The sequence below is a fragment of the Nilaparvata lugens genome, chromosome 5 (assembly GCF_014356525.2).
Source record: "Nilaparvata lugens isolate BPH chromosome 5, ASM1435652v1, whole genome shotgun sequence".
Taxonomy (NCBI): Eukaryota; Metazoa; Arthropoda; class Insecta; order Hemiptera; family Delphacidae; genus Nilaparvata; species Nilaparvata lugens.
Genome location: NC_052508.1, coordinates 60651978 through 60674962, shown reverse-complemented (window position 1 = coordinate 60674962; position 22985 = coordinate 60651978). Strand labels below are relative to the sequence as shown.

General features: G+C 34.6%; 1 protein-coding gene across 1 annotated transcript; it reads left to right on the top strand.

Annotated features, from left to right (window-relative positions):
• The first annotated feature begins 203 nt into the window (after window positions 1-203).
• Window positions 204-21091, top strand: LOC120351652 (kelch-like protein 3). The gene is made up of 9 exons (XM_039429566.1): window positions 204-415; window positions 1958-2145; window positions 3085-3207; window positions 6354-6488; window positions 12312-12491; window positions 14641-14799; window positions 18015-18212; window positions 19594-19706; window positions 20893-21091. Exons 2-9 carry the CDS (start codon window positions 1963-1965, stop codon window positions 21074-21076), a joined length of 1275 nt encoding a protein of 424 aa, XP_039285500.1. The 5' UTR covers window positions 204-415; window positions 1958-1962; the 3' UTR covers window positions 21077-21091.
• Window positions 21092-22985: the final 1894 nt, after the last annotated feature.

The window sequence follows — 22985 nt, the reverse complement described above, 5'->3', positions numbered from 1 at the left end:
TTCTTATATGTTTTGATGAAACCAATATACATATATTTTCTTAAAATAAAATGACTTGGTTTGAAATAGTTCATTGGTATTCGTGTGCGTTTGTGTTAATAGACTCAGTTTTTTGTATGCGTAAGGCGACAAACTGATTTCAAAAACGACCCAGTTTGTCGTGGTCTCACGACTATTCAGTTTGTCGTGGTCTCACGTCTAGCAATTTGTAGTGTTATAGTTTGTTTTGTAATTTGTAGGTTAAGATTTGAGCAGAACAGCAGAAGTTAAATATAAAATTATTATTTTGTCAAACTTGTTTACTCTTATGGTAATATGCCTGAAAAAATATATGTCTAATTTCATTGTTTGATTTGAAGAGAGAGAAAAATTGTACTATGTTACAAAATTGTTTTCACCAGTGTAGGTGTTGAAGGTGAAGTATGAAAATTACCAAGTTGAATTAGTTACTAAAATAATAATGCTTACAAAGTTATGTCAATTGAACAGTAATTTAATTGAAACTTCATCTTTTTTTGTAGGTACATTTTTATATCTTAGTGAGGTAACAAAATACTTGCTTGTTCTAATTTCCAAGTTTATGTACCTGCATGTATCATCAAACGAAACATGCAATTTGTAGCTCAAACATCAAAAAGTAAAAAAATTATGCTGCCTTAAAAATATTTTTAAGAAAGCATCTTTGTTCTTATATTATGGTTGAGGTACTTAAACTTGAAGCAATCAGCTCTTAAGTGAAGTTGAGCGATTCTATTAAGATATTGAATCCTAATAAATTCTCATCGCAGATAGCTTTCTGTGTGTCTTCGCTACATTTAAAATAAAAAGTGCTATAAAATTTACTTTTCAAGAGAAGCCCATATATGCTAAGTTTCGTTCATATAGGCTACAATTGTATATATTTTCTGTATTGAGATAGTTTTGCCCTGTCTTATTGAATACAAATTAATTTGCTTGATTTCAGAAGAACCTCCGTTTAGCGTTCCCTATTTCTAGAAAACCTCCTTCTTCTATTCCAATCCTATTTGAAATAATTTTGACCCTCAAAGTAGGACTCTGTCATAGGTCACAAAGTCGGATACTCTTGGTAACCAGCGCTCTGGAACCTTCGGAAATGCAGCTATCGAGACGACAAAAGCGTTTCCTATCTCTAGAATTTCATGCTTTTCCTATTTCGGAATAATTCCGAACACTCGAAGTAGGATTTCGTCATAGGTCACCATGTGGAATACTCTTGGTAACCAGCACTCTGAAACCTCCGGAAATGCAGCTATCGAAACGGAACAAATGGGTCCGGTCTCCAGTAGACTTCTTTCTCTTATTCCAATCCCATTTGTAATATTTCCGAGCCTCGTTAGACTTTTGTCAAAATGTAACAAGTCGTTGCAAGTTGGATCGCTGCAAACGAAGACTATTGAACGCCGCTTTATCCCTGATGATGTAGCCCGTCACGATACACCTCTTTTCTCGATTAAAACAAAAAAAAGGTGTACTTTGCGGATATGGAAAATTAAGTATAATGACTTGTGTCACAAATCTGCTTATTCAAGAGCTCCAGTCCAACTGACTCTGCTGAATGCTGCTGCTCCGATCCTCTAGAGAGTGTTGGAGGTGACAGGGGAAGAAAGATAAGGTCAGTCTTGCGCGACTCCGTTGCGCAGTAGTCAAGTGCCTGGGTTTATCGTAGACTCGACGAGATGCCTTACCTAAATTGATGATGCCGCGTCGGCCTAATAGGCCTTCCTTCATTAGTCACGAATCACATTGTGACAATAGGTAGTATATACATACGTAGTCCTGGGACATGAATTTTTGTCTCATATGACCTAACATTTGTTATTATTTACAACCTATATGCAATTCCAACCTGTTCCGGAAATTTGTTTTATGTTTTACAATCGTTAACGTTTTAGTAGCTATGTGTGATCTGACTAATGCCTGATATAATTTGTTTCAGGCATTATGAATGCTACGACAATTACAATGAATGGTCTTGATAATGTACCGCATTGCAAACGACTACCCTTCAACAGACAACGACAGCCGAGCACTGATAGTGATACCAGTTCGGAAGTTGATAATAGATCAATGGAAGGACCCGGTGCCAACGAATATAAGTTCATCGAAAACTCACACTCCAATAAAGTAAGTTGTAAAAAAGTGGTTTTGATGATTTGAAAATTATCAATTATGTCCTTTACGTCAAGAAAATATATTGTTCAATGATTTAATAATGATTTTTCATAAAAGGTCAAATATTTTGTTAAATTATTATATTTCCACATTGTTAAAAAGCGATATGGCAAAGTTGCGGAGCTAGAAAAGGATAGCGCTATCTGCTTTGTCGAATGATAGACAGTGATAGCAATATACAGAGTGTTCTGAAAACAGGTGCCCATAAGTCAGGGCATGATTCCTCTCATCAAAAGAAGGAAAAAAGCTCTAATTAACATAGGTCCGAAAATGCTTTGTTCCCAAGTTTACAGGGTGAAAGATTTTGTCTGAATTTCAGTTCCCCTGCCGAAACGAACAATTCAGCGTACTTTATGTAAAATGAACTGAAAAATTGGATGAAATCGTTATCAGACCTGTAGCTACAGTAATTTTTAAGATATGTGATGAAATACGCGCGAAACTTGGTCCCGAAAAACAAGTTCCTTTAAGGTTTGAAGCAGATTTACTATGTTAAATGTACGATAAACACAATATATTTTTCTACAGAACTTGTAGAAAATTTAATTTCGAAGAGAAAGATGTAGAAAGAATAAGTCTATAATAGACAAATGCAACCTTAAAAAAATAATCCTTAATTACATACAAAACGCATGAAAGATAGACAAAATATGTTAAGCTCTCTATTTTTCGAACCTATGCTAATTAGAACTTTTTTCTTTTGATGTGAGGAATCACGCCCTGACTTATGGGCACCTTTTTTCAGAAATTATTTTAAATAACGAGCTATCAAACAATTTTTTTTTGTTAAATTTAGAGCTTTAAAAATTGTAATCAAAATATAACTGTACGATTTCTTAGCTCTTCTATTCACATTAACAACTAACTCTAATTCTTTTCCCTTTCTTCCAGATACTAGAAGGACTTAACGAACTAAGAAAGAGTGGGCAATTCTGTGATGTAAACCTATCAGTTAGTGGTCAAATATTTCCAGCACATAGGAATGTGCTGGCCTCATTTAGTCCCTACTTCAGTGTAAGCAACCATACTATCTAATCACTTCACCTTCAAATTAATTTTGAAAAGTAATTTTTAATCAAAATATCTTTGGAAGGCAATTCTTTAAAACCAATCAAGTAATTCTTTTGAACATTCTATTTGAATGTTGTTAATCTATTTTCCATGTCACTGTATCTTTTGTTATTTCCAATTGCTACGCCAATTTAAAAATCCAATCATTAATCTAATTTGTGATTATTATTCATTCATTCACATAAAATGGCTACTGATATCAATACTCATTGTAATAATATGTACCTACCATAATATACTTAGGAATATGACTAATATCGGATGATGACTAATATACCGTACTCATTGTAATAGTGTGTAGGCCTAATACCCTAATATAGGCTACATAGAAATATGATCAATAGCCTGATATAATTCTAGTTTACTTATATAATATTGCATCTCAAAAGTATTGATTGAAATCTCAATTTCTTTGGGAGAGAAATTGTACAAGGTATCTTAAGATTATCTCTCTTGATATGTGTGTTTTTTTTTTTGTAAAAATAAAAGCAGTGACTCATATAATATTTTACAATACTTTATTACTTACACAAGCGCAAACTCCATGTTTTATCTCTTCTTTCAATGAAAAGACTAGTATTCTCAAATTCATTGTGTGTCTTCCTAAGTTAATTGATCACCGGAATACGGTGATACGGGTTGATTTAAACCCGGATACGGACAAAAGTTTCTAGCCAGATCACTTCCGTGTTATCAGATGGGCATATTAAACTGTTAGTCCCGGCTGATACATAACAGTCGTGAGGCCCATTGACGGCTTAAATTATATACTCGGGCGTGGTGGATCTCCCATCAGTGGGAAGGATATTTTGAATATTCTTTCCGAAGAATGGACATTGGTATGTCCAAAGCTCCGCCAATTTATGTAGATGCATAACAATATTATCTTTAGTTATTACAAATTGCTTTTTTCTTATCATATACAGTTCAATAATTATTTTCTTAGTCTATATTATGTAAATTCATCTATAATTTTGCTGTATTGTAAGCTATTTTATATAAGTGTATAAGCCAGTATATATTGTAATCTACTCTACATGAATAAAGTACCCAATCAATCAATCAGGGACACAAAAATCATACGAATGCTCTTATCAACTCTTTATTTCCAAGTCATGCTATAGTTTTCTCTTTTGATTCATGGTTGCTTAACCTACTTATGCCCGGTTGCACGAAAGCCGTTTAAATTTGAACCGTGATTAGCTTTACGAGAACCAATCACAGAAGGCTTTTTTGAAAAGACGGCTTCTCTGATTGGTTCTCTTGGCTTTTGTGCAACCGGCACTTACACTTTTTATTTAGCTTATCTATTTATGAATACAGTTATCGATTTTTTAAAATGAGGCCAAGGATCATTTCTTAATTTTACCACTACTACTACTACTTATTGACTCTACGGCCCTTGAAGATCCTTGGCCTCCTCCACAAGCCTTCTCCATGCATCTCTGTCCTGTGTTCTCTGTCTCCACCTTTTTACGCCCAAGGATTGGAGGTCCGCCTCTACGTTATCCAACCATCTCTTGCGTGGTCGGCCTCGTTTTCTTTGTCCCCCTGGTTGCTGATATAGAGACATAGGTGCTGTACGGGTTTCCGGCATCCGTTCCACAAGGTCACAAAATAAGGATACCCTAGGTTGTCCTTTACTTTGTGCGCATAGCCCAAAAAACGGATTGGAGAACCAATATATTTTGGAATTGTTACTGTTTATAGAATTTGGGAGTAGAGTAGTTTTGGGCTGAGCCTGTTGCTCTCTCTCTCTCTCTCTCTCTCTCTCTCTCTCTCTCTCTCTCTGAGAGTTTTTCTGAGAGTAGTGTGGCATGAGTGAGGTCATACCTTCTTGACAGACAGCATTGTGTTCGATTGGACGGCACGTCTCGATGGAGGGTGGTCAACAGGGGGGACCTCAGGGTTCAGTTTTAGGACCACTACTGTATGTAAATGACGTAACTGACCGACTTAGACACTCCAGATATCATCTTTATGCAGACGACCTACAGATTTATAGACATTTCAAGACTGATATGAATGAGGACCTGACTGCTGTCTCACTCTGGACAGCACAGCATGGATTGAAAATTAATGAATCAAAATCCTTAATAAAATAATGCTTGTGAAGACCTTGATATTTCTACATTTCCATTATGGAGATGTGGTCATACAGGACAAGACAGTGACACTCTGAAAGACTGCAAAGGGCTCAGAACTACTGCGTGAGATTCGTCTTTGGTCTTGAAAGGGACGTCCACATAAGCCCTAACATCACTCAGATGGGTATTTTAAAGCTTCGAAACAGCAGAATTTATCATGTGCTGATGCTCCTCCACAAGGTTCTGGCAACTGGGTCTCATCTCTACTTGAGTCAGAAATTTCAATTCTTCGCAGGAATCAACAGAAGAGATACGAGGCATGGCGCGAGCCTGTTGAGCATTCCCATCCATCGCACTGTGACATATAATAGGTCGTTCGTGTGACTGCTTGCAGACTGTGGAATAGCTTACCCATCATCTTTGAGGATGTTGAGATGCGGACACTGTTCGGCGGCGGAGGTCTTGGCGTGGCTGAGGGAGGCGATCGGGGCATAGGATGAAGGAGGTGTGTGTTACGTGGTGTGTTTGCGTGTGTGAAAGGTGTGTGTTTGCGTGAAATTTTATTGTTTCTTGCTTAAAAAAAACTTTTTTTTCTAAAAACTCTATTTTCTAACTTTTTCATTTTTTTCAGTATAACATATATTCTACTAAATTAATGAAATTTTTTTTGTTTTTTTTTCAATTACTATTGATCATCATACTTTTTTAATCATATTACATATTATTCTATTCAAGAGATTATTTCCTTATGTTGTGTTGTCGATTCATTAGAATTGTATAGGAGGGTTTAAGTAGGAGAGAGGGCCGGCTGCGCCCTAACTTCGCCCTCCAGGTTAAAATAAAGGCAGCCTATCTATCTCAGTCATTACATATGATTTGTATTGATTAATGAAATAAACAATGAATGAAATTGGAAAAAATTAGTAAAATTGACGTTTGGTTTGCTTCAGTCACTGCTTTCGGCTGCAAACCTTCTACAAGTGTTGTCCTGTTCCTGTGAAGGAGGCTGCCTCCAGTTCCTCGAGCGTCACATGGACTCGTCCAACTGCCTCGGCATCCACTGTTTTCGCCGAGCAGCACGCATGCGCAGACCTCCAGACCAAGGCCAAGAGCTATGCGCTGCAGAACTTCCTCGAGGTGTGTGCCTAGTGATAGCAACATTTTTCTTAAAAAATAACGATTTATCGAAGCAAAGTATCGATTATATATAACCCAAAATATTCAATTATTTTATGTATACTCAGGCCCAATGAAAATATAGTTGGATGACATTCATTTCTACTATAGTGTGGTCCACGTTATGATTGCAGTTTTTTTTCAATTTCAATTTATTTTTTTCACACACATACAAGTTTAATACAGAGATTAACAAAAAGAATACATGCAAACAACAACACAACAATACACATTAAAACAAAATAAAAAGAAAGTGGGAAAAAAAAAGAATGGAAGATTGAAGGGTTTTTCCAACTATGGATATCCATGTACTAGGAAAACCTTCAATCCTTGAGAAGGTGAAAAATGTATCAGGAAAAGTAAATAGACGGTATATATGAAAGGATGGGATGGGGGAAGAATAATAAGGCCGGTTACAGAGCTCGACCGACCGTCAGTGCGTATGTACCATCCTGACCGTACGCATCGATGAATCAGTTTTACACATTCAGAGCTCACCGACCGTCGGTGCGTATGCACCATCCTGACCGTACATCAGTTTTTCTGACTCACAAAATAGACGCCTTTACAGATTGTTATTGCAGCTTATTATCTTCGTAAACGAAAGATTAAAAGACGTAGATATCAAGTTCACCCGATGGTCGCCCAAAGAGCATTTCAAAGGGAATTTAGTACCATTATATACATCATTGCTTGGGGTGAAGATACATTTTTTAACTACCTCAGAATCTCCATCAGAAATTTTGATGAGTTATTTCGAGCTTGTATCACCATTGGGATACTTGCAGTCACTTTAAGCTACGGGTCAAAATAATGTATATAATATAATAAATATTATTTTTTCCAATAAAAAATTTAGAAATGATTAAAGAAATGTATAGAAAAACTCTGAATTCAAATATGACACTATTAATTGAATTCATTCTTTATGCTATTCAATTCAATATCAGCTGATTGTCGGGCAGAGGTGTCAGCACATTGGTTATGTTGCGATCAGTACAGCTCTGAAAGCTTCTATTTGCTTCAATAGCGCGTCAGTCGACCGATGGAACGGATGCGCACGAGCTCGACCAGATGAGCAATGAGCTACCAGAAAGAATTGTGTTCTCTCCATCTCTATCCATTTTTAAAAGGAGACTCCATGACCATTTGAATAGTTATCAATGAGTGCGTGCAAACTGTTAGTTTGGCGAGCAGTGGTATTCAAGTACAGATGTACAGTTTTTCCAAGCTCATTAGGGGCAGAATATGGCAATATTACTGTCTTCTTAGGTATATAATAATTTGCAGTGTGTCTGGTGCTTTTGGAAAACTTGACAAGTTTCTCTTCATTTTCAACCCTCTTCTGTCTTTCTTCATTCTCTCATATTCATCTTCATTATAATTTGTTTTTTCCTATAAGTTTTTGTCTTAATATTCTATCATGTAACCTATCCATTCTCATTTTTTTTCCTTTCAGCTTTTGCAGTTTTATTTTTTATTGTTAATCTTAGTGAAAGTTGTAAGAACGTTCAATTAATTCAGGTGTCGAACTATATCTAATGATGTAATACTTATATTTATCTTGCTTTGTATTTTCTTTGTTCTATTGTGCAATGGGTTCTCTGCAGACCTTGCACACGAAATAAATAAACAATCAATCAAAAAATCTATCTTTCGACAAAGTAGATAGCGCTATCCTCCACCATCTCCGCACTGTTCCCAGATCTTTTTCCAACAGTGTAGAAATATAATAAATTAAAATATTCAATGTATTAGTAAATCATTTAAAAAATATTTTCTTTACGAATAAAATATAATTACTGGTTATTTTTAACAAGAATGTACAGATAATATATCAGATATACCGGCATCAGACATCTTCTATAGAAGGCAGTATTAAGGCAGAGAATCGGCAACGCTTGCTGTTCTCCTATCTTTGTCCCTGTCCCTGCCATTATAACGTGGACCTCACTATTGCCGCATCCACATGTTGGTCCAATGAAGACCAATGACAACCAGCGCCAGTGTTTGGATGGGTGGTTTGCCACCACCGCTGGCCTTCATTTATCACTGGTCACATTGCAGGCTGAGCCTGGGACTGGGCCACCATGTGGACTATGGTGAGGTTCACGTTATAATGGCAGTGGAGTAAGATAGGAGAAAAACGTTGCCGATCCTCTGTCTTGTCAATGCCTTCTATAGACGGTAGCTGATACAGGTTTATTGATGTAATAATAAATGTTCATTCTCATTTGAAATAATCAATAATTATATTTTATTAGACAAGAAATTATATTTTTCAATAATTTCATAATTAAGGTGATATACTTTGTTAATCAATTATTAATTTTACATTGTTAAAAAGCGGTCATAAATTTAAGGCCCGGTTGCAGAAAAGCTTGTTGAATTTTACTTTCAGCAATCGATATTAAATTTAGGTTATATTAGTACTCATAAAGGATTGTAATTATCTTGGAGATCTACTAAAATGTGACTCATTTAATACATTTTTGGCCCGGTTGCAGAAAAGTTTATTGAATTTTACTTTCAGCAATTGATATTAAATTTAGTTCATATTAGTACTCATAAAGGATTGCAATTATCTTTGAGATCTACTAAAATGTGTCCCATTTAATAGATGTTAGGCCCGGTTGCAGAAAAGCTTTTTGAATTTTACTTTCAGCAATTGATATTAAATTTAGTTCATATTAGTACTCAAAAAGGATTGCAATTATCTTGGAGATCTACCAAAATGTGACTCATTTAATACATTTTTGGCCCGGTTGCAGAAAAGTTTGTTGAATTTTACTTTCAGCAATTGATATTAAATTTAGTTCATATTAGTAGGTATTCATAAAGGATTGCAATTATCTTTGAGATCTACTAAATGTATCCCATTTAATTGTAAATGTATTTTATTATGGATGGATACCGAACTATATATAAAAAATCCAAATATTCAAGAAGCGATGGTATCTGCTTGTTTATTGACAATAGCATCATAGACTTCGAACTGATTGATTTAGAAATAGATAAAGCTAACTCGATTGCAATTACATTCACATTTCTAGATAAGAAGTATACGCTGTTGTCTGTCTATCGCTCACCTTCACTTATATTGTTGATTTCATAAACAGTTTCGACTCTCTTTTGCAAAATACTAATAATGGAAATACATTTTTGGTGCTAGGAGACATGAATTTGAACCTATTAGAAAATTGCAATCTAACGAACGAATACTTGAGTGCTGTTCATTTAAATGGATTCAAATCCTACATAAATATACCAACAAGAATTCAAATATACTAAGACATGTTTGATCATATATTTCTCAAAGATAAGAATATAAATCCTGAAAACATATTAGCAACTGTAATTGAATCAATATACTGATCATTTTGCACAACCATCCATTTAAATCAGAATAACATAAAAACTAAGAGTATTTCATCGACTAATGATATAGTCAAAATTGATTATGAAAAATTATGTCGTAGCTTAGAAGAGAAGATGGGATAGAATATTTAATAGCAATACTGAAGACATTGATGAGTTAGTGGATGCTTTTATAAATACACTCACGGACCACATTAAACTTAGCTCACGATCTTTTAAGATACCTCATAAAAGAAAACCACTGAAGCCATGGATAAGTCAGGGCATTATTAATTCTATAAGAAAGCGAGACAAGATGCATAGGAAACTGACTAAAGAACCATTTAATATTAGATTGAAGGAGGAATATAAGCGATATAGAAACACTCTGAACATTTTGATCAAAAAAGCAAAAATTGAATACTATAATCAAAAGTTTCTCAATTATAAAGGTAATATTAAGAAAACTTGGGATTGCATAAAAGAAATTACCAAAACCAAACTAAAGAATTTGAAGCTAGAATTGAAGCTGTCGTACTAAATAAACATTTTGCAACAGTAGGCCAGAAATATGCTAAAAACCTAATTCAAAATAATATAATTGAAATTCCCGAAACAATCTCACCTAGAACCTTACATAGCTTTTTTCTAAGCCCAACCAATGTTACAGAAATAAATAATACATTCATGAGCTAAAACCAAACTCTTCTCCAGGTGCGGATGGCATAAGTAGCATATGTCTAAAGAAAATTTCAAACTATATTGTTTGTCCTCTTGAATTCATAGTTAATAGATGCTTTCTACTAGGATATTTTCCCAGAAAATTTAAAGTAGCCTTAATAAAACCGATTCCTAAATCCAATAAACTTGATGATCCACAAAATTATAGACCTATTAGTCTACTCAGCAACTTGTCTAAAATCATGGAAAAAATTATAAAAGCAAAACTGTTGAATTTTCTTGAAAAAAATAAATTTATTGAGGGCAACCAGTATGGATTCCAAAAAGGTAAATCTACCAAGGATGCTGTGTTACATTTGACAAGTATAATCGACAAAAATTTCAATAGTAATAAAAAAACACTTGCTGTATTCTGTGACTTAGCGAAGGCGTTCGATACAATACCACATTCTATCTTATTAAACAAGTTGGAAAATAGTGGAATAAGGGGGATAGCAAAAAAACTATTCGCAAGCTATTTGAAGGATCGAACCCAAATTTTGGAAACTGATATCCAGATTATTAAAGATTATGGTCTGCCACAAGGCACTGTACTATCGCCTCTTATGTTTTTGATTTATGAATGATTTATTGAAACTACGCATTCCGAATGGTATTGCTCTATCTTTTGCCGATGACACTGCTTTAATCTTTTCTGGCTCAACTTGGGATGAACATTCAACTGTGCAAATCGCGGTCTCTCAGTGGTCAAGTCGTGGTTAAAAAGTCATATTCTAACATTGAATACAATAAAAACTAAATATATAACTTTTTCGCCTAATAGAAGCGGTCAACCTTCAGAACATTTAAAACTAATAATACATAATCATAACTGCGACACTCCCAACTGTACTTGTTCAACTATAGAAAGAGTTAAGTCAATGAAATATTTAGGAATTACGATTGATCAGCATATTAAATGGGACATTCACATCCAAAATCTTTGTTATAAATTAAAATACTTGATTACAATATTTTACAAAATTAATCAATTGAAAGACTTGAACATTCTCAGAACAATTTACAATGCATATGCTCACTCAATCTTCCACTACAATATAGAAGTATGGGGAGCAGCCTTTGACACCCATTTCAATAAACTTTTTACTATTCAAAAGCATATCATCAGGGCTGCGCTAGGAAGACCAAGACGCTATCCTAGCAGACTAATATTTGATGAGATAACTTACCAACGCTTCGCCAAACGTACATAACAAACTTAATTTATTCATAAATAAAAATACACATCTATTTACTCAACGCAATGTCACTTACCATTTAAGACCAGCAAGTGTAAGTGCTTACAGTATAAATTTCACTGCATTGACAACCAGCAATCATCAATTCAAGTTCCAGAGCGATAAGCTAATAAATAGAATACCAGACGATTTCATTAGGGATAAAATTACAAGTAATAAATTAAATAAATAAGATCCTGGGTAAAAGAGAATTACTTTTTTAAAATCGAAAACTAAATTACTATAATTATAACTTGTTTTTAACACGCTCAATTTAAAACTTGTTGTTTTTTTTGATTACCTGAAAGAAGAATTTTTTTTTTTTTTTATTGTATTATTATTATTATATAATTTCTATATTAGCCTACCTATTTCTATTATTGGGCTTGTTGATTTTTGATTCAAGAATTGATTTTGTTTTTATTTATACAAATGGAAAATGAGTAAAATTAACGTTTGGTTGCTTCAGTCACTGCTTTCGGCCGCCAACCTTCTACAAGTGTTGCCTGTGAAAGAGGCTGCCTGCCAGTTCCTCGAGCGTCACATGGACTCGTCCAACTGCCTCGGCATCCACTGTTTCGCCGAGCAGCACGCATGCGCAGACCTCCAGACCAAGGCCAAGAGCTATGCGCTGCAGAACTTCCTCGAGGTGTGTGCCTAGTGATAGCAACATTTTTCTCAAAATATCGATTTATCGAAGCAACGTATCGATGGCGATGTATCGATGATATAGAACCCGAAATATATATTTATTTGATGTATGGTTAAATACTCAGGCCCAATAAAAAAAATATAGATGAATGACATTAATTTTAACTATGCTAACTACATTTTTACTATTTAGCTACGACCCAATCCTCGACTACTGGCAAGAAATGGCATCCATGTTGGTTCCTCGTTCGGAACTTGTTAAACAATATTAATCACCTATTTAATAGTGAGGTCCACGTTATAATGGCAGTATTTTTGATTAACATCGGTATTGCTATCCTTGTCTATCATTCGACAATCATTTCAACTATAGTGTGGTCCACATTATACAGAGTGTCTGATAAGTCACTCCCTATTTTTATACAGCTATAATTTCTTTATTTATGAACCAATTTTGTTAGAACTACATTTGTTAGTTAGAGCACTCCTTGAGATTGTGTTCAACACCAATTTTCATTTGTTTCAGTTTAAAAATGCCCCCTCTCTTGACTGTGGAAGAACGAGCCGAAATAGCAGCTCTTTATGAGTTCTGGGGATGATCTGTGGTGCGAGTACAAAAGTGGTGGAGGGCTGGACGAGAGATCCATGCGACACTGGATGCAAAAACATTGAGATCTTTCTTAAGAATCGTTGCAACAGAGTAACGTGAGAGACCACTTTCACGTGATCCTTGAAGCAGTGATTTCTTAGGTCTCCACATAAATATTTCACGAATTCTGTCAACATTCTCGGTTGTCCTTGACGTTGATGGTCTTCCTGATCGTCTTATATCTGCGACACTCCCTGTTGTTAGTGATTTGAAATGGAAATCTTTAAAAGTTTTTGCATCCAGTGTTGCATGGTTCCCACGCTCAGCCCTCCACCATCTTTGCACTCGCACCACAGATCCTCATAACGAGCTGCTTTTTCGGCTCGTTCTTCCATAGTCAAGAGAGGGGGCATTTTTAAACTGAAACAAATGAAAATTTGTGTTAAACACAACCTCAAAGAGTGCTCTATCTAACAAATGTAGTTCTAACAAAATTGGTTCAATTGCAGAAAAGTTTGTTGAATTTTACTTTCAGCAATTGATATTAAATTTAGTTCATATTAGTACTCATAAAGGATTGGAATTATCTTTGAGATCTACTAAAATGTATCCCATTTAATTAGTTAGGCCCGGTAGCAGAAAAGCTTGTTGAATTTCAATCATGATTAAGGAGGCTGTTCGGTACACCTTTTTATTTTTATTTAAATTGGATAATCTTTTTCAATATAATTGTTAAGATCATTATAAGAGTGAGAGAAAGTGGCAACTGAAATTTTTAAGTAGTCTAATAAGCGAGTTATGGGTTGTTGAAGTACTAAACTCTGTTTTCTTTCCAGATCATAAACGGTTTTTAATTTCCATCGGAGTTTTTTTTTAATACATTCAGTATATTGTTGGCTTTGTTCTAATATGAGTTTTTTCGCGATTAATGCCAAAATAAACAAGTTATCGAATTTACAAAAAAATGTTACTTTTCTATTTATGAACGAAATGGGGATTAAAATGTTTCAGTTTGGAAAGATACATTTTTTAATTTTTTAAGAGAAGTTCTAATAATATAGTCGAAACCGTTGATGATCTGAAAAGAAAACGGAATCTGGAAAGTTAGCACTTCAACAATGCATAACTCGCTTATTGGACCACTTGAAAATTTCAGTTGCCACTTTTTCTCACTCTTATAATGATCTCAACAATTATATTGAAAAAGATTATCCAATTTGAATAATAAAAAAGTGTACCGAACAGCCTCAAATGACACGAGCACCAATCTTGTTAACACTCAGTAGCCTATATGCTGAATGTCGTTCTCCAGTGTTAGTAAATTAACATAATCAAAGAAGGCTTCTCAGTAAAGAAGTCTCTTCTGATTGGACTCGTGGCAAATTAATCACGGTTGAAATTTAACAGCCTATTCTGCAACCGGGAATTAGTTTATAAAAATCGGAAATATCGATATATCGGTAAAATCTATGTATCGAAATTCATAAGATCGATATACCGGAAGTCGAATAATCGATATATTGTGATAAAAATATCGATTTTTGTTTGTGATCTATAGGTCTGCCAGCATGAGGAGTTCCTCCAGTTGTTGCCGATGAAGCTGATCGAGTTGACTTCGAATGACAATCTGGTGGCCGAGAAAGAGGAGGCAGTTTTTCTCGCCGTCGCAAGGTGGCTCAACCATAAGCACGAAGAGCGCAAGCTAGATTTTCACAAGGTACCGATTCATTACGTTTCTTCATTTCCACAATAATTACATCCAAAATAAACCAATCGTTTATTATTATTAAACGAAAATCCAAGTTAAATGGTGTAATTCACCCTGAAGACTTCTGCTACTGCAAATATTGACAACAGGGTAAACAGCTAGATGGAAATTCGATGAGCGCTACTATTCAAAAATTATTTGTCAGCCCAGGAATCCAATCGTGGTTGTTTTCCTGTTTCTGGCGTTCAAATCAAGTTCGCCAAGACCATTATTATACCATAGAGAAAATATAGCATAATTAAATATTACAAATAGAAAAAACTATAGTGAGGTCCATGTTATAATGGCAGTGGTTGATCAGCAATGGTATTGCTATTCTTGTCTATCATTCAATAAAGCGGATAGCGCTATCTCTTTCTTGCTTTGCTGTGTTGCCAGATCGTCTTTTAACAATGTAGAATTAATAATCAATTGAAAGAAGTATTTCATCTTAGTTATGAAAACTCATTATGAAATTATTAAAAAATATAATTTCTTGCTTAATAAAATGTAATTGATTATTTTAAACGAGAATGAACTGTTAATATTACATTAATAAACCTGTATCAGTTACTGTCTATAGAAGGCATTGACAAGACAGAGGATCGGCAACGTTTTTTGTCCTATCTTTCTCCACTGTCTTTATAACGTGGACCTCATTATAGTAGGTAACCCGTGCTTCGCAAGGAACTTGATAATCTGAAAACTTGACGTAATAAAATCTTGAAGAATTGAAATTGATCCTTTATTATATTATAGACTAGGAGGTAACTCGTGTTCCGTATGGACCTAATTGAAAACTTGTCGAACTGATTCTTGAAGAATTGAAAATAGACCCATAACCATCCATGGTGAATTAAGAATCTATATGCAAAATTTCAAGTTAATCAGTCCAGTAGTTCAGACGTGATGATGCGTCATTCGTAAATTCCCTATCTCGTGCATGTATAAGATTATGATTATGATTATTTTATTTTATTGATTCAATGATACAAAATTATAATGTAAAATAATTTGGGGAGGATCAACAGGCAAAACTCAAAACTATTCCTCCCTCGAATTTCGATTCATTAAAATAGTCCAGAAAATAGGTTATGTTTTCTTCACTTTATAATTTTTTTCTAATTTTCTCACCAAACACTTGAAACAATTAATTTTGATTTGAGAAAGATTAAGATCCTAATTAATTACAAAATTACTTCTACTTAGCACTCAAAACTGTAAAATAAATATTAATTTGAAATATTTTGTTCCGGAAATTAAAACAATCTTCTCCACTAGAGGCACAGCTGTAAAAATCAAATAAGCCAGTTATTTACTTCATTATAGATTACCAAAGAGAAGATATCCTGTGGTATAGAGTGTTTATGTTCCAAGTTTGCTCAAACCAATTATAGTCAACGTAGTTATATTTCGTTAAGCTTTGTAATGCTGGTAGTCTCTCATACAGTGCCGTTCATACACTCTTCATCATTCCAAGACAGTAATAATCAACAATAGTCGACAGTAATAGATAATAATCACTGTGATGCATATCCATATCCAGATAATAATCAGCTTGAAATATCAGTGAAATCTGGAAAAAGATGCCCTATACCATGGGATATCTTCTTATGGTATATTTTCTCTATGTTATTACCAATTACTGATGAAGTTTACCCAAGTATTAGTATGTATTACATATTTCTTTACTTTGGTGATGAACTATTTTCTCTAGAGGACCTGTTCCATCGAACGAAACGTCTACTTTGCCGTTAGATAATACACATCCAATCCATTATGTCACATATACGCATCCATTGTGGTCACACTCTGATGCGGTGTACATTTTTACCTTTCATAAAATACAAAGATGATATTTGTTACTTATACTGTGTATATATTATTATACTGTGGATGTGTTAGTGTACATTTTTACCTTTCATACAATACAAAAATGATATTTGTTACTTATATAATGATACTGTGGATGTGTCAATATGATGATTATATTTGTAACTCACTTTGCCTCGTTCAGATCCTATCCTGGAAATGGATAAATTGGACAACCATAAACAGGTCTAATATTGTCCTGGATCCTGGAAACATTTTTTACTAATAATTATTACAAACAATGATAATATTCGTGAATTTCATAATGATGCTGCAGTTTATGATGGTGTGTCAATAGGTTTATAGTATTTGTATCTGACTTTGTCTCGTTCAGATCTTGAAAACTGAAGAATTGTCGTGGATCCTGGAACCATATTTACTGATCATACAATACAATGATGATATTCGTGACTTATATAAAGATACTGTGGATGTGTCAATATGATGGTATTCGTGGTTTTTATAATGATACAGCATTATATGGTAGTGTGTCAGTTTTTTGTGATTTTATGACCACATAGGATCACTGTAGTCTCTGGTTAGTCATCTTTCTTTGTTCATTCGCTTCAATTCTCTTCTTTTGTTCCCAGTACATTTTGTCAGATCTTTCTTTCCTCAATTCATCTGAACAAACCTGTTGCCTTCTTTTAATTGTTTTTATTTAAAGTGTGTCAGTTTAAATGATAGTTTTTCATTTTTATAAATTCATGAATATAGTATAATTATTTTTATTGGTTCAATGTAATAGAATTTCAGCCCTATTTATAGAAATAGAAGATATTACTGAAGTCGTGCATACATTGATGCACTGAGCTAATACAAGTCGTCTTATGCACGACTTCAGTAATATCTTCTACTTCTATAAATAGGCTGAAATTCTATTGAATTGAACCAATAGAAAATAATTATACTTTATTCATGAGTTGATAAAATTGAAAAACTACCATTCAAACTGACACACTATAATAATTATAATGCTTTATTATTAGAAAAACCACGAATATCCACATTATCTATAATTATATAAGTCACGAATATCATTATTGTGTATGAATAGTAAATATGGTTCCAGGACAATATTTCCGTCTCCAGGATCTGAACGAGGCAGTCTGATACAAATACAATCCTCTACATTGATGCATTAAGCTAAGACAAGTCGTGTTATGCACGACTTCAGAAATATCTTCTATTTCTATAAATAGGGCTGAAATTCTATTACATTGAACCAGTAAAAAATAATTATATTATATTATTGATAGTGTGTTTATACACTATAAAGGAGTAGTACTTGCAACTGACCTTGTCTCGTTCAGGTTCTGGAAACTGTGAGACTACCCCTGCTGAGTGTCTACTTTCTGCACGACTGTGTGGAGAGCATGCCAGCTGTGAAGCAGAATCCCAGCTGTTGTCAGCTGGTCGAAGAGGCAAAGCTCTATCACCTGCTGCCCGATCGTCGCCAGATGTTCTCCTCCTCGAGAACCAAGCAGAGGAACAACGCTGACACCATCGAGGTCAACACAACTTATTCTTGTCATTCTGACTTTAATTTATGACAGTTGAGACGTAACTCAGAGGCAGGTTGTACAGAATTCATTCTATTTATTATTGACATCGACATTTTATTTACTATTGAGACTGATATTTATTCTTATTGAATGAAAAAGACTAAGAAATTGTCAAAAAACCACTGATTTATTGATAATTAGAAAGACCGGTTTCGGTTATTACACCATTGTCAATCTCTGATAAACTAAAACTAAATACAAGAGCAGCAGAATTTATGCTAGTAGGCGAGTACTGCTATTGGTCGAGGGCATGAACGCCTGCCATTGGCCTAGCTAGACAGTCTCCTCCCACTCAACAGTGTGACAAAATGGCGCCTAGGCCAATGGCAGGCGTTCATGCCCTCGACCAATAGCAGTACTCGCCTACTAGTATAAATTCTGCTGCTCTTGTATTTAGTTTTAGTTTATCAGAGATTGACAATGGTGTAATAACCGAAACCGGTCTTTCTAATTATCAATAAATCAGTGGTTTTTTGACAATTTCTTAGTCTTTTTCATTCAATATGAATAATTACTACAATATCAACTTCTCAACTACACAAAAAGATATTTATTCTCTTGAAAAATTGTGCAAACCCAATATAAAGGTATCTTTAAATATTAATCTACGCTATGCTGATATAGGTCTTCGGAAGATGTAGCCGTCCTATCTTCCAACATAGAAAGCTACATCAGCGTTCAATCAATCTTTTATTCAAATATACATAAAATGTACAAGAATGCGTCAATTAAAAAAATAATAATTTCTTGAAAATATAATATGTCAGTCATAACAAATATATAAAAATTAACAATACTTATCTAATAGTCTTCAAGGATGGTTTTTCAGAAACTTTTTCTATTAAGAATTTATGAAGGTTAGCTTTGTATTTTCTCAATCCACAGTTAGTTGATAATAGTTTCAAAAAGCTTGGAAGTCTATTATAAAATTTGCACCCTGCATAGCTAAGCTTCCTCTCATATAATTTCCTCCTATGAGGCTGAGTTACAAAGTTTTCTCTCCCTCTAGTGTTGTACGAATGTGTATCGGCTCTAATTCGGAAATTCGTTGTATTTTGAACAGAATGCACAATCAGCCTGAAAATGTAAATAGAGGGTACTGTTAGTAGGGATAGTGATCGGAATGCCTCTCTACAAGGGTGGTTGTATCCGAGATCGGTTTGTATTTAGTTTTAGGGATTTATATTTGTAACTTCTTTAACAAAAGTATTGTTTACAGATAGAGATTAATGACAAATTGAATTTAACTTTGGATTTTCATTTAATACTGATTAACAATACGTTGATGAATGTAGAAATTTCGATTAAAATTTCTTTTGAATTGCAGGTTATTGTAGCAGTGGGTGGAGAAGACGACAAAGTAGTTTTACGTTCAGTTGAATGCTATTGTACCAAAACAAACACATGGAAGCCCATCGCCTGTCTGCCGTTTGCTGTTAGGTAACTTTTATTGTTTATCCTTTATTGCCTATTATATTAGTGTTGTAATGCAAGTGGTTTCAAGTGAAAAAGCGGAGCAGTAATTAAATGTGAAAGAGAATGAATGAATGAAATCTAGATTTTTAGTAACCTTCACTTAATAATTGTACATAATAATCAATCATTGGCAGAAAGAGTTCTAGCAAGAGTCTCACTGTATTTTATATGTATTTAGTAAGAGAAAGTGGGTAGAGAAAAATTGATTATTAGTCTCAATACTAGTATAGTATACACTAGAAGAAAAAAGATTAAAATGGAATATCATTCGATTGACTAACGATGTGGCAAGGGAATGTGAATCTAGTAATGGCCGGTTGCACAAAAATTTTAATCGTGATTAATTCCACGAGGGCCAATCAGAGAAGCCGTCTTCTCAAAATCGCCTTTTATTTACATAAACAAATTATTAATTTTCACCCACAACCATATCTCGAAACTGGTCACAAATGCAGAAGTACACAATTATAACACTAGAAGTAGAAACAGACTAGCTATAAAACAGCATTGGTTAAAACTATAGGAGAAAATTCCTTCTATTACATTGGTGCTAAGTTATATAATAAATTGCCTGCCGAGTTGAAGTCCAAGTCAAGGAGCGTAAGCTTATTCAAAAAGAGTTTAAACAGCTTTCTTGCTGCAAAGGCTTACTATAGAATAGAGTTAACGATTTCTGTAAGCCTTAGTATTGGCACTTACAAGTTGTATAAATACTAGTATATGCACATTGTTTTAATTATCTCGGTTTAATTTTGTTTTCTAATTTTATATTTTATTGATGTGAGGGTTCTTTCAATAACTTATTCCAGATTATATTCCTTTGACGATGCTCAACTGTTTATTATATTGAATGAAAAAGACTGAGAAATTGTCAAAAAACTGATTTATTGATCTATCAGTCTTTTTCATTCAATATGAATTATTACCACAATATCAACTTCTCAACTACACAAAAAGTTTATTATATTGTACTGTATGATATACTACATAAACACCAATGTAACTTAGCACTGTGTTGAATAAATGGATATCTTATCTTATCTAATTCTATTGAGATTATTGTTTATTCATAATGAGGTTTTATTAATTATGAAATTACTGTTTCTAATTTGTTGGATCTATTAATAATACTTGTTTGAATGGTTTGCAGTAAACACGGTCTGGTGGCGTCGGGCAAGAACACCCTGTACTTAGCTGGTGGGGAGTTCCCTGATGGGAGTGCTTCGCAGTCTGTGTGGCGCTACGACCCAATCCTCGACTACTGGCAAGAAATGGCATCCATGTTGGTTCCTCGCTCGGAACTCGGTACAGTCAACAATACTAATCACCTATAGTGAGGTCCACGTTATAACGGCAGTATTTGATTAACATTGGTGTTGCTATCCTTGTCTATCATTCGACAAAGTAGATAGCGCTATCCTTTTCTACCTCCGTGATATGTCTAGATCGTTTTACAACAATGTAGGAGTATAATTGTTTAATAATACTTGACAAAGTATTCAATTTCAATTATAAAATGCATTATTCAATTATTGATAATATATTTTCTTGACGAATAAGATATAATTGATTTTTAATTGTTCTAAAATATAATTGATCTACAGAAGGCAGTGGCAAGGCAGAGAATCTGCAACGCTGTTCTCCTATATTTTTTCACAGCCATCATAACGTAGACATCACTACACTTTTATATTATATTATCAATTATAAAATACATGTAGTTGTAAACTATTACGTTTATACAATCAAACATGCCATTGAATTGTAATAGTAAATTACCAAGGTCACCAAGGACCGGTTCCGAGCTCGGGATCTATAAGTTCTGGACTACAGAGTCCAGGACTGAAATAAGCTCTCGGGTTTAAATCAACTTTCTGAGTCACGGGTTTATGTTCTAAACTCCGGTATCTATAGAGTTCTCGACTTATTCGAGTCCAGGACTTTAAGGCAGCAAACATGAGGGAAATTCTCATATTTTGCTGTTATTTGTGGCATTAGCCTATAGCAAAACGGCTGATTGCAGCGAGATAATTCAAATGCTCTCCAAACTGTTTTGTGACAATTTTTTGTGAAAATACGTTTTGATTTCTTTGTATTGTGAGGATCTATAATTCAAAGCAAACCTAACCTTTTGAAATATGAATAAAAATAAGCATTTCATTTTATGTTATGCTTTATTTATCATTATCCTTGCCATTGATTTGGAATAAACATTTTAGTATGTTTTGAAAAAAAACTGGAATAATATTTTTTATTGTTATTTTTTTTTCCCTGTTTGAGGTTTTGCTTGACCACCCTTTCCCTGGGCTCCGACCCCCAAGGAAGAGTGACAAGCGATTTTTCCAGAGTGACTGCTCCACATGTCCATGTGGTAAACAATCATACTTGGTCCGTTACCATTAAATCGTTTGCTCTGAGTAGACGTAATGAACCAAGAATGACAGCCTTCTGATCTGACCTGCAAGGACAGCAGCAGGTCTCTCACAGGCTAGAATCGTTTCTAAGGTTGGCCAAAAATGAAGGTCTCATGCCTCCCAGTACACCTACAATCAACACCACCATCTCACAGAGTAGCCGGGTTTAGCCCTGCGAAGCTCCATTAGTAGGTCATGATATTCGTCCTGTTTTTCCTCCTCTTTGGTGACAATGTTATCCCTAGCTGGTGCTGAAAACTCATGACATACATTGTCTTCGAAGTGATGTCAAGGAGGACCCATCAGGCTTTGTGGCTCTTAAAAGCCTGGTGGTAGAGAATGAGTAATTCCAATAAATTCGGCACCTCTCATTCCCCACAACAGATTCAATCTCCCCTGGGGCATAAGGCAGCACTGGTGTTTTGTCGATACCATATGAGTGTCTAAGATGGTAATAGAGCACTCGCAGAGCAGCATTATGTTGATGGATGTAGCCTGCAGTTGCATGCACAGAACAAGTAGACAGGATGTGCATGATCGTCTCTGGTGCTCTATGACACACCCTGCAACTGATATCAGCAACATCCATGTGCATTACTCTGCTGCGGTTATGACAATGTGTTGATGACACCATCTTGACATGCCAGTATGAAACCATGCCAGTCTCAGACTTCAGGGCTGCTGACTCAGAAAAGCAAAAGACTTCAGGGCTTGGACAAGCCTTGCTCCTCAACATGCCTGTAGAAAACACCATGCAAGGACTTGTCCTTATGTTGCTGCAACAGGAGTCTGACTCAGCAGTCTTTATTCTAGCCCTGAGCGGATTAGG

Excerpts from the sequence above, each read along its gene's own strand:
- LOC120351652 (XM_039429566.1), top strand. The coding sequence starts at position 1,963 with ATGAATGCTACGACAATTACAATGAATGGTCTTGATAATGTACCGCAT. Across the intron at positions 3,208-6,353 it reads CATTTAGTCCCTACTTCAGT|GAGGCTGCCTCCAGTTCCTC; the intron begins GTAAGCAACCAT and ends GTTCCTGTGAAG. Across the intron at positions 12,492-14,640 it reads CGCTGCAGAACTTCCTCGAG|GTCTGCCAGCATGAGGAGTT; the intron begins GTGTGTGCCTAG and ends TGTGATCTATAG.